The 15086-nt window shown below is 41.0% G+C and overlaps 1 protein-coding gene across 1 annotated transcript in view; it reads right to left on the bottom strand.

The window, feature by feature from the left end:
* Window positions 1-15086, bottom strand: part of LOC107552164 (plexin-B1-like) — a gene marked incomplete at its 3' end in the record, with an annotated part of 29797 nt that overhangs the window by 8900 nt on the left and 5811 nt on the right. Inside the window, exons 2-5 of the mRNA XM_016233993.1 lie at window positions 8809-9928; window positions 4553-4732; window positions 2627-2755; window positions 2206-2306 (exon numbers count right to left, since the gene is read on the bottom strand). Of these exons, the coding sequence (XP_016089479.1) occupies window positions 2206-2306; window positions 2627-2755; window positions 4553-4732; window positions 8809-9912 (1514 nt within the window). The remainder of the gene's footprint in view (window positions 1-2205; window positions 2307-2626; window positions 2756-4552; window positions 4733-8808; window positions 9929-15086) is intronic.

The raw sequence follows: 15086 nt of genomic DNA, 5'->3' as shown, positions 1-15086 counted from the left end.
GTCAGTAAGATGTTTTTGAAAGAGGTCTCTTATTGTCATCAAGACTGCATTTATTTAATTAAAGATACAATAAAAACAGTAATATTGTGAAATACATTACAATTTAAAACAACCGTTTTCTGTAATAAATGTAATTTATTCCAGTGATGCAAAGCTGCATTTTCAGCATCATTACTCCAATCTTCAGTGTCACATGATCCTTCAGAAATCATTCTAATATGCTCATTTTTTTCTCAAGAAAGATTTCTTATTATTATCAATGTTGAAAACAGCTGTGCTGCTTAATATTTTTGTGGAAACTGTGACGCATTTTTTTTCAGGATTCTTTAAAGAATAGAATGTTCAAAATAATTAATTTTGAAGTGAAAATCATTTGTAAAATTATAAATATTTTTACTGTCACTTTTAATCAATTTAAAGGGCACCTATTATGCAAAATACACTTTCACATGTTGTTTGGACATAAATGTGTGTTGGCAGTGTGTGTACACAACCACCCTATAATGATAAAAATCCACCCACTCTTTTTTCAAAATCTTCATATATCATTAACAGCGTCTCAGAGCAAGCCAATCACAGAATCCGTAAAGTGTGACATCACAATTTACCAGCCCCACCCACGATTGTTGATTGACACTGCCATAAGCTAGCAGAGACCCCGCCCTGAGTGAGCCGCACACAATCCGCCATGTTTATCTTCACGTAAGAAATGTCTTCTTATTAAGGCTATAGACGTTATTCAGTCCAGAGCAGTAAGTGATTCTCTGCTTTTATTTTATTCTTTGGGTCATATTAATAGCATAGACAGCAGTATAGGTACTGTAGATCATGCTGATGTCACTTAATACACAGATCTAATATAAACATGCGATTTCTTTCCCAGATGTTTACCTTCACAATCATAATCGACTGTGTTTTTGTAACTTGTGTGTGTTTTTAACAAAACTCGTGTGTGAGAGAACTTAGTACCTTCTATACGCGTGCTTCGGATGTCTGCGCTCAGAAAACCATCTATTAGAAGTCTAAACTAATATGGCTTTAAAATGCGTGATTTCAGCGCGATAGACATGATAATCAAAACCAAACAGATGTTTTTTTAGCAGTTACCAGCTGTAAAGGTACAGCCCTATTCTAGAAAAGAGGCCGGGGAGCAGCAGCTCATTTGCATTTAAAGAGACATGCTCTAATACAGCGTTTTTCTGCTTCCACTCAAAATAGGCATTTTCAAAATTATATAAAAAAATGCTCTGTGGGGTATTTTGAGCTGAAACTTCACAGACACATTCTGGGGACACCTGAGACTTATATTACATATTGCAAAAAGGGGCATAATAGGTGCCCTTTAATGCAACCTTGCTGAATAAAAGTATTAATTTCTTACCGACCCCAAACCTTTGAATGGTAGTGTAGTATTAAATTATGGACTCATAATAATCCATAGAACAATCCCATAACAAAAAGTGTTAATAAATAACCCAAAATAGTTGAACCGGTAATGCAACTGCTGTTCTGTGGAAGCAGAAGTCGTTGAAGAAATTATGAATATCTAACTAATATGGCTTTAAATGCCGTGATTTCAGCGCGATAGACATGATAATCAAAACCAAACAGATGTTTTTTTAGCAGTTACCAGCTGTAAAGGTACAGCCCTATTCTAGAAAAGAGGCCGGGGAGCAGCAGCTCATTTGCATTTAAAGAGACATGCTCTAATACAGCGTTTTTCTGCTTCCACTCAAAATAGGCATTTTCAAAATTATATAAAAAAATGCTCTGTGGGGTATTTTGAGCTGAAACTTCACAGACACATTCTGGGGACACCTGAGACTTATATTACATATTGCAAAAAGGGGCATAATAGGTGCCCTTTAATGCAACCTTGCTGAATAAAAGTATTAATTTCTTACCGACCCCAAACCTTTGAATGGTAGTGTAGTATTAAATTATGGACTCATAATAATCCATAGAACAATCCCATAACAAAAAGTGTTAATAAATAACCCAAAATAGTTGAACCGGTAATGCAACTGCTGTTCTGTGGAAGCAGAAGTCGTTGAAGAAATTATGAATATCTAAAATGATCTATGTAAATGATCTCCATATGATAAAATGCGATGTTTATATAAAGCGAGGGGTGCGGCCTGATGGGAAGGGAGTGTTGAAAGAGCAGGCAGTGATGTGTAACAGCAGTCAGGTGAGCTCAAGTACCTGCCCTCCAGCGAACACCAGCCGCAGTAGGGATCTCTATTAGACAGACAGGAGTGGCAGTCTAAATGCTTCTCACACTGAGCGACATGGAGCTTTGTAACCTGAAACACACACACACAAATCAGAAGCCCTGAGCACCGCTCTCGCATTGCAAACTGATAAAACGCAAGAGGACGCAACTTTTGCATGAGCGAACAGTGTGAAAACAATCTCCGATTCTGATTGGCTGCCAAGATGAATCCACCGGCAATTACTTGACAATGCAAAAAACAAAACCAGACTTTCATCTCGTGAAAAAATCTGTCATTCAAATGATGTTTGTCAAAGTAAACGTGTAATCTCTCCTTTGAGAGCATGCATGTAACAGCTGTAGTTTGTTTCAGTTGCTGGCAGTTGAAAGGAAGTTGTTTGTCTCTTGTACCTTTCTTTCAGTTAATATGTAGACGTTCTGTTTGGTGAAGTCCAACAGCAGGTCAGCGTTAATGGGACTCTCAGCATCCACCTCCACTGTGTCATATTTGGTACCGGTACCATTTGCATGCAAGAACACCTGCAATAAAAATAAAGGCACATGAAGCACAACTTTCCAAAACAAAGCACATGATTGAAGGTATCACTCATGTCTGTATCACTCAACGCTGCAGGGCACATTATGCTCTCAAGTTCAATACTTACAATTAGCAGTTTATTCAAAAGCATGAACAAAAGCAAGCATCGCTAATCAATGCTTTCACATACATATGCATATACAAAAGACACACACGTTGGCCACAAAGCTCCAGCGAGTTGCAATCTCAGCAGGCCGGTGGGTTTTTCAGCATCTTGCAGGCAGGGGAAGTGATACCGTGGGCTGTCTGTGATAAGTTCTGCCTGAGGAGAATTTTGGGCGGTAAACAATCTGCTGTTTCAGAGTTTCGCCGTTAATATTTCATACAGCACCAGAGGGGATTGAAAGATGAAAAACTCCAAGTGCGGCTCCCACCACCCCTATCAGCAGACCCAGAGCGCACCTCATGTGACCGGCTCCCTTGGGATCGGTTCTCCCCAAGGCGCTTGCAATAAGCATTCAGAACATGTCCTCTCATGCTGATGAGGCAGCCGCTCGCACACAAACACACACACACACACTCCCTCCTGTATGCACACACACACACACACACAATCACACCACCTCCGGGCCAGACTGGGCCAGCCACGAGCCGTAAATACCCCACATTCCCAGATTGAAAGTAGGCAAAATGGGCAGATCAAAATATATTCACCCCTAAAAATGGCAAAAATATACCGTGATAGAGCGAACTGAATGTGTTTTCCAAGTCTGAATGAATGTTGCACAAGGATCTTTTGCCTGAAGGATCTTAAAGGAATACTTCATCCAAAAAAATAACAACGCAAACATTATTTAGTCATCCTTTTGCATTTTATTCCAAGTCTTCTGAAGCCTATAGCTGTTATTTACTAAAATGTTGAACTGTGTAACTTGGCATCAATTACTATTTCTGAACCTGAACTTATTTTTGGTCATATGGAGCACTTTTATTGTGCTCGACAGATCTGTAGTCATATAAAAAACATCTGCGTGAAGGTTCTTCAAACTGTTGTTCTTTTCCACAGAAGGAATAAAGTAATACAGGCTTTGGAATGATGGGTGAACTATTACTTTAACTGAAACCAAATCCTAGCTTGTCAAGTATAAGGGTTGCTCATTATGCATTTCTTTTCACCTTCCATGACTCATAAAATTAATTCTACACTGTTCCACCTCTAAGATCACAGGAGCTTAAGACATGCATGCACTCTCTTGTCCATTTGCCTTTAAATAGCAGCTTAAATCCAAGTTCAGGCTAACTGTGACATCTTATGTTTTTCTGCTTTAAAAGGTGATCTTCAAATACACTGTCTCAATTCCAGTGGCCTTGAACCGTAGGCCTCAAACAAATGATACAAAAGTGTCCAAACTGCAATCTAATTTTGGCAGCAAAAACTCACTATAATACCTCCCCAAAACTTTGTCCTGATAAATAATGTAACACACTATCTGAACTCTGACTGAACCAACCGATTTTAATAACATAATATTACCATGCTGTAGGGTGGTTTGCTCATTACTGGAGTGTTAGTGCTTAATGACAGATTATGATTACTCCATGTGTTTGCTTTTCAATAAAGGAGTCTTTAATGATGGCAAACAGCTTTTAAAATTCAGTTGTTCATGCTGATTTTTCCCATTATGCTTCAGTGATGGATGGTGGGTCTTTAATGGTTAAGGATTTGTGCTGCTAACACAACAATCGCAGGTTTAGTGCCATTAAAGCATGATGCAAGATGAAAAAACAGTAAGTCATACCTTGTGCAGCCTTCCATTTTTGTCTCCTAGCAGTACTATGGTATGGCCAACTTCAGTTGCTGTTGTGACAGCAGTGATGAGAGGAGTCCAGGTGAAAGCGGGTGTGGCCTCGAGAGCAATGGCGCTGGCGATGGGACTGGGTGTGTGTTCACCTCCACATGGGTACTCATTCAGAGAGTCCTGCACAACCCCAAAAACATTACATTACCTATATCCATCATCAAATATATTTATCATCACAGTTCATGATTATAGCAAATGGAAAGTAATTAGGGATGGGAACAGTCTGGAATTCTTCATATTAAATTCAAGCGGCAACCTCACAGCTTGGCTAAAATGTGATATTTTGGCACTTTAGAATCAATAGTGGTGTAGCAATGGTGCATGAAAACACTGTCAGTACGGTTTTAGTACGGTGCTCTGTCTGCTTTAGTGGAAGAATGCAGACTGTAAACGGAGCCGAATGTCATGAAAACCACTCAGTTCCAGAATACTTATACATACCGGTTCTGAATAAGCACCCATTCTCGATTCCCAACCCATAAACTGATTATACGCCACCGCTGACAACTTTATTTACTGCACAGAGCACTCCATTTCTGCCTACCTTTACTGACAGTGACAGTAGGGAAAAAATTATTGGGAGAGAGTTGCAGTACATTAAACCACACAACCAGTCAAAAGTCTGGACACTTGAATCTTCAAAACCATCTGATTTAAATGCTTATGTTTGAATTCATGACACAGTTTTGAATATAAAACTGTACATTTATTAGACAAGTTTGACTGTAAAGTGAAAGAAAAGCTGCCAGTAAATTCCCAGCACACATTACTCCTTCAATAATTTTAAAAAGCATATGGAATCTTAACAATAAATAACAAGTAGGTGTGCCCATACTTTTGACTGGTAGTTTACATGCAATGGCATGCAAATTTCTAATATATGCAACTTGGCTGTACTTGGAATTCAGTCAAACGATATATATACTGTATAAACAATTTTGGAATTAATGAATGTTAAATGTTTTGGAAATAATGAGGTTCGAGCTAATCACACAGACAGACAGCTGTGTGCCCACATGCTTACAATACTGAGACAAAAACCCTGAGAGATGACATATGAACAATTAATGTCCAAAATGCAAGTAGAATATTAAATCGGAGCTCTAAAAACTGGATGAGTACAAAGTTTCCAAAGTCAACTATGAACATTTGGATAGTGCCAGAAACATCCTGTCCTTGCTGTGTGCATAAAAAAAATCAATACTAAAAAAGCTAAGCTGCTTTTATTATGGTGTCTGTCAAACTCAACCCATCATCTATCCATGGCTGGGAGTGATTTTTAGATGCACTCTCACTGGAGCCAGCTGTGGGTCTGTGTTCTGACCTAATGCTATTCTGGAATTGCAGCTGTCAGTGGACAGACAGACACAATACCTCAGCTAACAGACCAAGGGGAGGGGCCACAAAGGACAGCGGAATAGTGGCACACAACTGAAGTCAAAGAAGGTCAAATATACAAACATCATACACACCTACTGCTTTGGAAACAAGATAATAGCCATCCATTCTGCAGTACTTCCTATAAATTATTGAGATGGCTATAACGGTTAAATTTGCAACATGAACATCATGTCCGTGAAGTCAAAATGGAATAAGAACTTCCTTAATACCCCTTCCAGGATATTGTGCACATAAGGCAAGGCAAGTTTATTTACTGTATATAGCACATTTCATACACAATGGTAATGGTAATTTAGCTTTTTTTCCATGCAATTAAATTAACTAAAGAGTGGAGCATTCAAAATGACCATGAAAGTACGATAAAAGTAATCAATACGAGTCGTCCTATATTACAAGTCTTCTAAATATGATAATGTTGTGTGAGGATCAGACCAAAATTTAAGTCATTCCGGTCTGTTGTCCCCATAAATTTCAATGCTTGGGGAAAAAACAACCAATAATGTACAAGCTTCATAAACACTAAGTCACATCTTTGGAACAGTATAAAGTAAGTGTTTAAATGATTATGTACATGGTGACATGGTCTAAAACTGATTTGCATAATATAACTTTTATGTCAAGCTCACTAACAGACAGAAGTCATATATTAGATACAGTGAAACATATAGGGCTGCACGATTAATCGAATGCGATTGTCATGCGCAATTTGTTAGTAAAGCCGGTTCTGTAATCAGCAGAAAATCATCATCACGTGCTTTCAGATGGAGCAGAATTTACTACACAGAGCTGTAGTTCACTGACAAGTTACGCAAAAAAATAAAAATATTCGCAGACGATTTTATTGCACGATAATGACAGCTGTTTGCATAGCTTCTCAGTGAACTACGTCTCTGTGAAGTAAATGCTGCTCCATCTGAAAGCATGTGAAAATACCACATTTAATAACATATTTTTACTCCAAACTCACTTCATAATGTCAGTCGAGTGTTTGAAATAAATCCTTCTGTGAGATGATGTGGCTTCTTACACAGAATAAGGCACGCAACATATTTCATAGTATTTAAGCAGTGATAAAGGCATTGCATTATAAATATACTTTATTTTAATGAAAATAATAAAAACTCAGATAAACCGCATATTGCCGTAGTCGTGTGTTTATTAGTCACGTTGAATCAATCAAAGCAGTTGAATCTTCGGTTTACTTCTTCGGGGCATATTTGGGGTTTCAGCGCGAGAGCGCCCTCTAGCCTTTGGGTGGAGATTTACTGCTGATCACAGAACCGTGCTTCACTGAAAGATACGCATGACAATTGCAGCTTCTGTCGAATCGCGATTTCGATTTATCGTGCAGCCCTAGAAACATACACATTAAAAGTGGACAACAAAATCACAGCTCCGATCACAGCGTCCTCCATCCTCCTGTTGTTAACGTTGTTCTTTGTTTACATTGTTGAACGCAGCGCACAAATGACATCGCTGTCGACCTGCTTACGTCACTTCTTAGTACACACTCTTGGTGCGAATGCAACCCTTTAAATGGTACTGGGAAATAGTTCGCGCAAAATCGTCCCAGTACTTTAGTACCGTACGTTTAGTTCTGGAACTAAAGCGGTGCGAAAGGGCCTATTATTGTGTCTTTGAGGTCAGAGGTTCAGTGGGCTTCTGTGTGTGTTGGTCACTGGGGCAGTGAGCTCAGAGAGGATGTGGGTCAGCAGAACTCAAACCAGCTGCGGTGTTAAGCTGGATTTAACCACCTCCCAGAGGCTACACACACACAGACACCACTCCTTTTCATTCCCAAGCTCATACTAATACACAATACCCCCTTCCACACTGCAACAGACATATGAATAGAACATTACCCAATCTCCATTAGTCCCTGTACCTCCTTCCCTCCCCTTCTTTCACTCTCAAACAAAACCTCTTTAGATTACGCTCTTAGAAATTCTCCAGTACTCATTTGTCACACTTAAAACAAACCATAAACTACACAAACCACAGTATACACAAAATTACAGTATAAAAACCCTATTCGCTACTACTAGTTTTGTTATGCTAAATGGCTATTACAGGCAAATAAACTTTCGGTTGCATAAACGTAAAACGTAAATACTCAGAGCAGAGATTTAGAATCAGCCCTGTAACATGCAGAAATCTGGGAGTTACCGCTGCATTTGTTATGCCGTGCGGATTAGCACTGGCGCAGGCAGCTGGATGCTAATCTGTGTCAGCACTGAGGCAGCTGCCACTCGCCCAGACTTGCACCCCTGTCGCAAAAAAGCCCCAGCTGACCCTGATCTGTCGCCAAGAAACCACACACCATGCTGTCTTACACGACCCGGCTAATGGGGTGATATCTTGTGGCTTCCCCTAGCCATATATTCCTACTTATTGTTCTTTAGCCGTGGATTTAACCCTCATTAAAAAGCCGCTACATTCATGGAGCCACTCCCTCCGCCCGCTAAAGGAAAGTCTTTTGAAGCCATATTGAGGTAGGTGGGTTGCCTGAGACAGGTAATATAAGCGGATACATAAGTGCCAAAAAAAACAGTGTAAACCACTCTCATATTGGCTAATGTTGGAATTATGCTGTTATTTGGGGAGTCTAAAGCAGAACTGATTGTGAATGGTGGAAGGGGTATAGGGAACTACAGCCTGGAAAAAAAAAGAGCAAAATTTCATTTTTGTTAGATCAGTTGGCACATCAAAGGCCCTTTGAGAACAACATGATGAATTTCCGTGGGTTGTAATCCTCTTTTAGGAATGACTACAAACACAGGCCAACAACTTACCTGCGGGAGCTTCAGACAATTGGAGGACACTTCGTACTCTATATATGCCTTCTCCTTGTTGTTGGCATCTTTGCCCTCCTGTGTATAACACAGTAGCTGGGCGCCATGCAGGGCTTTATCCAGCTCCTCCACCTTGTACACACAAAGAGCCGACCGGTCTGTGGGTGTGGGAGTCGACGCCTGCCCCATGGCCATAGCCACAAACAGCGTGGGTTGTTCACGGTGATAGTCAAGTACAGCCGCCTGAGCCAGATTATATCCTTCACCGCAGGAAAGCGGCACCTCCACATAAGAGTAGAAATTGGGGTCTCCTGCACAGAGTCTTGAAACATACGTCCGATACTCTCGTTTGCCCCACACGTCGCGCCGAGAGAACACAAAATAGACAAAGTTGTTGTGTGAAAAAGCCTTCACGAAGTGGTTGTTGTATTCAGAGTAGCTACCGACAACCAGTTTTCCAAGTTCTTCATGGGAAAATGCTGGTGCAGAGTGTCGGGCAACTGGGGTTAAGCGTCGCATCGTGATTGGCGGGACCCCACCAGGTCCTTTACTGGTGTAGCCCCGCCCAACAAGCATAAGCAGAACACCTTTCTGCTCCACCACCACACCAACCGTGGACACTCGAGGGTCGTTTGCTGCCACATACTGTGTGTCCACGGGGTTGTCGGTCTTGTACAGCACCTGAGAGACGTTCTCTAAGCTTCGCTTCTCGCAGATGCCCTGCAGGACCGTCCCGCACACGATCAGACTGAGTGGTTCCCTTTCTTTGACCTCTTCCAGCAACAGAAGCTTGTTGGTGTTGTCCGTAGTTTCCGCCTGGGTGCAATCGGTGGGGTCAATGGGGGGTAGGCAGTCCGGGCTGTCCAATTTAGGCCCTGTTTTGCCCCAGGAGAGCAGCTGCAAGTCTGGGGAGAGGTGATAGAGCACATTTACCGCCCCCACGTAGACGTGGCCTGAATGGGTGTCGAGCAGGAGGTGATTGAGGCGGGAGCCATTAAGGGTGATGAATGTAGGGGGGCTCTGAAGATGACCGGGGGCCAGAGGCAGTACCAGAGGCCACCACAAGATGGCGAGGAGCAGCAACAGGGGAGCAGCAGCTGGCATGGCACCCCCTCACCTGCTGAAAGAGACAGAGATCAAGAAGAGAGAATGAGAGAGAGGGCAGGTTGAAAAGAAGCATGCATGAAGAAAGAGAATTCAGAATGGAGGGACAGGGTGAGAACGTAAACAACAAGGAAAAAAGTTAGTCAGCAAAGTCAGAAATGTGGAGGCAACGTGCATGAAGAGAGTTATGGGGAGGAAGCAAATATCCGGGAAAAGACAGTAAGGAAGAGGGAGAAGGGCATGGAAAGTTGAGTAACACATGAAAAGGAAGGAAGAGAGTCAGAAGGCAAAGCAAGATAGTCAGTGTTAGCGGAAACCAGAGAGAGGAGGTGATTCAGATGGGTGATCGAGAAAGAAAGATAAAGATATAGAGAAAGAAAGGGAGTAAGAGAGGGGGAAAAGAGAGCGAGAAGACAAATGTTAAGTTAACAGAAAAACACCACAGAGAATACCTTCTGCTGCACATCACCATGCAGCACAAAGACTATAGTCTTCAAACACATTCTTTTGTTCTTCAAAGTTCTGCCACCTTCACACAGACAGTGAAGGATGCTTGAGTGAGACTGCCAGGCTTTGGTCCAGTGCAATAAAAGACACGCGTCTGAGACCAAGAAACACGCAATACTGGAGTTTACTTCAGAAAAGTCAGAACGCCAGCGTACGAGCGGCATACACAAGAATGGCGGCTGATAAAACGTACCAAAGTGCACCAGATGAGAGTTCCTGTTATCATTAAAATCCTTTGCTGGTGTTTGTGTCAGCCTCTGGGTGTCTGACTCACTGTTTACTGGCCGATCCTGACTGCCGCAAGATGACATGAGAACACATTCTCGTGTTCCTCGGAATTATCAAGATTTGAGAGAGAGATAGAAGGCAAGAGAGGGAGAGGGTAAGTGGGGAAACAGAAAGAGATAGAGAAAGCATGTGTGAAAATATGAGCGCGCTGATAAAAAGTAATAGAGATGTGAAGAAGTTAGGTGCTAAATTATGCATGGTGCCTGTAGCTGTTGCCTTTCTGGTTTTACTGATGAAACTGAGAAAACAGACACCGCTTTAATAAACCACTCGAAAGTCACGGGCGTCAGCTGTTACATTCATTTATCAACCTCTGAACAAAACCGAGAGAAAATAAAGAATCATCTGATGCAATAACACCTAGATTCTCATTTTCTTCAGAAAACGCGTGGCGCATCCCATACAGAACTCAACCCATAATGCATTACTATTGCTACCAGTAATGGCTGTAAACATGAACGCTACTTTATCAGATAAAAATGCCATCTAAACTATTCTGAAGACAGTCGGTTCTCTTCAGAGATACGTTCATATAAAACACCCGCGACTTGTTTTGATTTAGAAACGTGCAGTGCTCATGTTTATTCAACGAAGTCAAACGCCACAAATAAATCAATGTATGGGAAACACTGGTAATGTATATCGAAATATCGGAAATGTGTTTAAAAATCATATCACCGTTATTGAAAAAAATTATATCGCGATACATATTGATATTGAATTATTGTCCAGCCCTACTACATGGTCAGTTCTATTTTTTTTTTTACTTGTTGGCATGCAGTTGCTAGGATATTCTGGGTGGTTGCCAGGGTGTTAATATACATTTGCTAAAGTTTTCAAAGTTTTTAGCTTAATTAGGGTGACCATACGTGCCATTTTCCCAGGACACGTCCTGGCCAGGATTTCTATATTGCCTAAAATATCTAGGTTTTGGCTTTGTTTGCGTGTGCAGACCGATCGGTGTATGACATCAAAATACCATACATACGGTTCCTTATCCTTTCAAAATGCTCTCGAGGTATTTTGATGTCATACACCGATCGGTCTGCACACGCAAACAAAGCCAAAACCTAGATATTTTAGGCAATATAGAAATCCTGGCCAGGACACGTCCTGGGAAAATGGCACGTATGGTCACCCTAGCTTAATGTTATATGGCTGCTAGGTGGCCCAAGACAAAAATCTACCCCAAACCTATATAGCAGGGCTGGCGAACGTCGGTCCTGGAGAGCCGCAGCCCTGCAGAGTTTTGCGTCAACCCTAATCAAACACACCTGAACAAGCTAATCAAGGTCTGAACGGTTACTAGGAAGCTACAGGCAGGTGAGTTTTAATTAGGGTAAGAGCTGAACTCTGCAGGCCTGCGGCTCTCCAGGACTGGAGTTTACCACCCCTGCTATATAGCGACATTCTAAAGAAAAAACAACAACATATTAAACCAGGATATAGTAGTTTTGTGGTTTGATCGGAGCTGGTCTTAGCTGGTTTAACTGGAGTTAAATGGCAAGTGTGAAAAAAACTTACAAATATTAATTTGCTCTCTCTTCAGAACTAAATTGAACTACACAGCACAACTCTTCTCAACAACACACAATTTGAGCCATCATTCACATCCGTAGCACAAGTAGTACGAGATGAGTTAGCCTACACACCAAGGTGTAATATTTAGGGTTAGGAGTTCATTCAAATCCCTAAGCCCAAGTATGAGCAATAGTAATAGTTATGCTTGCCTTCAAGTCAAGTCTAGATAGAGGCTTGACTCATTTCTGCCAGTACGCCAAACACGATTCCATTTTTGAAGGAGAAAAAGTATCAGAGGACACTGAGTATCTGAGCAAGAAAGTTATAGAGGGAAAAGAAAGATTCATCTTTAATTCATATCACAGCAGCCAAGAAGTCTTGAGGGCCTAGTATATGAGAGATGAAGAGGAGCAAAGGAGAAGAGGGGGAAAAAAATTCCAGAGATGCTAGAGTCTATCAGTATGCATAACATTTTACCTCATCTCCACCTTCAAAGGGATGGTGGGTAAGAAAAGGACAGTTTGACATGCTGCTGAGATTAGCCACTTCTTTTCAATTAGGCTTTGGACTGGAGAGTTCACGCCCCACCTTGTTTATGAAGGCTGAAAGCTGAACATCGCTTTGTACGGTGTCTCTTGTCTACCTAGCTTAAGGACTCATGCAATCCACGTTTAATGAACATGATCAAAAGGAACGAGCTCAGAGAGCCTACGGACCGCCAGATGATTTTTCTTATCCTTAGTCATGACCTGTTTCGCCAAGGACTTGCACAACAGGATCTGGAAAATCTAAATGATGCTGACTTGCATTCAGAGTGGAAAAAAGCACTTTGATAATAAGCGGACATGCTTTAGATATTCCGCAGTCAGCAAAAAAAAAAAGATTCTAGAGTACTTTTTCAAGTGGTCATATCATGAAAATTTAAATTTCCCTTGATCTTTTATTAAAAAAATAAAGTTCAATATAGGCTATGACACATTTTGGTGTTAGGCAAACCAGAGTAGTTATGAAAAGTCATCTTAGTGTTTTTTCCTCATTTTTGATTTATTTTTCTCATTTATATTTTCTAAAACTGCGCACAACCAGCCAAGTTTAAAACTCTTGTTTTAGTTCAATGGTTGACTATTGAACTGACAATCGACAGTTTTTTACAGTTTTACACATTTGTTTCTGACTACCACTAAAATGTAGTTTGGCATGTGCAGAATTCATCATGGCTACGATGTCAGTCAATATAAATTAGAGCCCGACCGATATATCGTTTAGCTGATATTATTCGCCGATATATCGGTATCAGCGAATATGCCGCCAATATTAATTTTTTTTTACAGAACATATAACGCAGATATTATATGTACGGCGCTCCATTGTTTGCTACTGGCGACCTGGATGAAACGCTTTACAGCTTAAGTCTATGGACAACCATTGAAACTTTGAACGGCCATATCTCCATAACGGCGGATCCGCACCAAATTCAGGGGATCCCTTCAGCTCGAGGAACCCTCTCGAATGTGAATCGAGTGTACGTCTCGAGGCCCTCTTTCGAATGAGACCACCCCTGCTTCGATAGCCCTTGGGGTTCGGGAGTTACGGGTGGTTAAATTCGCGGTCCGGCGCCGACCGATCTAGCGCTCCCGGGGGGCTACCGACGCGCGGAGGGTGGCGGTCGAGAGGGCTCCTCGAGCTGAAGGGATCCCCTGAATTTGGTGGAGATCCACTGGCGCATTCGCGAAATAGTGACACCAGCCAACACTTTCACTTTAGTAAGGAGGTCTCTTGTTCAGGCAGCAGCATTCAACCGTAGTCTTATTCGACCGTAAGTGCCCTGCGAAGTGGACTTCACATGATATTCCGCCATGATTCCAGTTCCAAGGGAACGTACACGTTACATTCAAAGGGCATTAAAGTGCGCGAGACGTGAATTTATATTTATTTACAGAGGTAAATTATGTCACACTTCTCTAGTAAGTTTCGTCTGTGTGTGAAGACCATAGCGCAAATCCGTGAATGAATGTTCCAAAGTGAAATAAACTTCAACGGAATAAAGTTGAATGGAATTGAATTAAAGTTGAATAAACTTCAACTTTACTGTTCAGTGCACTGATGTCAGATTCATTTTGAATAAAGTTTATTGTTAAATGGCCTGCCTCCATCATTACATATCTTTGTCACGTCATTATAAGTGTTTGATCACCACATTTGAGTGATCATTGCAAAAAATGTATATATATATATATATATATTCTGTTTATGCATATACTGTATTCTATATATAGTACCAGTCAAATGTTTGGACACACGAATGGGAAAGTGTCCAAACTTTTGACTGGTACCGTATACACATATACAGTATATATAATATACATATATATAACATACACAAAGAATATCGGCCGATATATCGATATCTGCCTTTTTTTTTACTCCCAAATATCGGTATCGGCCCCAAAAAACCCATATTGGTCGGGCTCTAAAATAAATATCAACACCTTTTCAGTTTTGAATGACCATGTGAACAAATCCAGTAAACAAAGTCTAGCAAATCTCTAGATTTACATTTACGGCTGATGCTTTCTACCAAACTGATGTACACTGCATTCAAGGCATACATTTTATTAGTTGATGCATTGCCTGGGAATCGAATTCCTGCTGTTGTCATTGCTAGCAATCATGCTCCATTGTTTGACCTACAGGAACGCTTATAAATCATAACAGAGGTCATTTATATATAGCAGTCTTAAGGGTACAGTAACGAAAGCAGTCTGATGATCTCAGTCAGTCAGAAAGAGGGTGGGAAATGCTTATGAAATTCCAAATTCTGACTATTTTTGCATACCTTGTTTAAAATTTAGATAAAA

This window comes from Sinocyclocheilus grahami, unplaced genomic scaffold (assembly GCF_001515645.1).
Source record: "Sinocyclocheilus grahami isolate Dianchi unplaced genomic scaffold, SAMN03320097.WGS_v1.1 scaffold442.1, whole genome shotgun sequence".
NCBI lineage: Eukaryota > Metazoa > Chordata > Actinopteri > Cypriniformes > Cyprinidae > Sinocyclocheilus > Sinocyclocheilus grahami.
The sequence above is the reverse complement of the archived record's forward strand: the minus strand, read 5'-3'. Positions and strand labels throughout refer to the sequence as shown.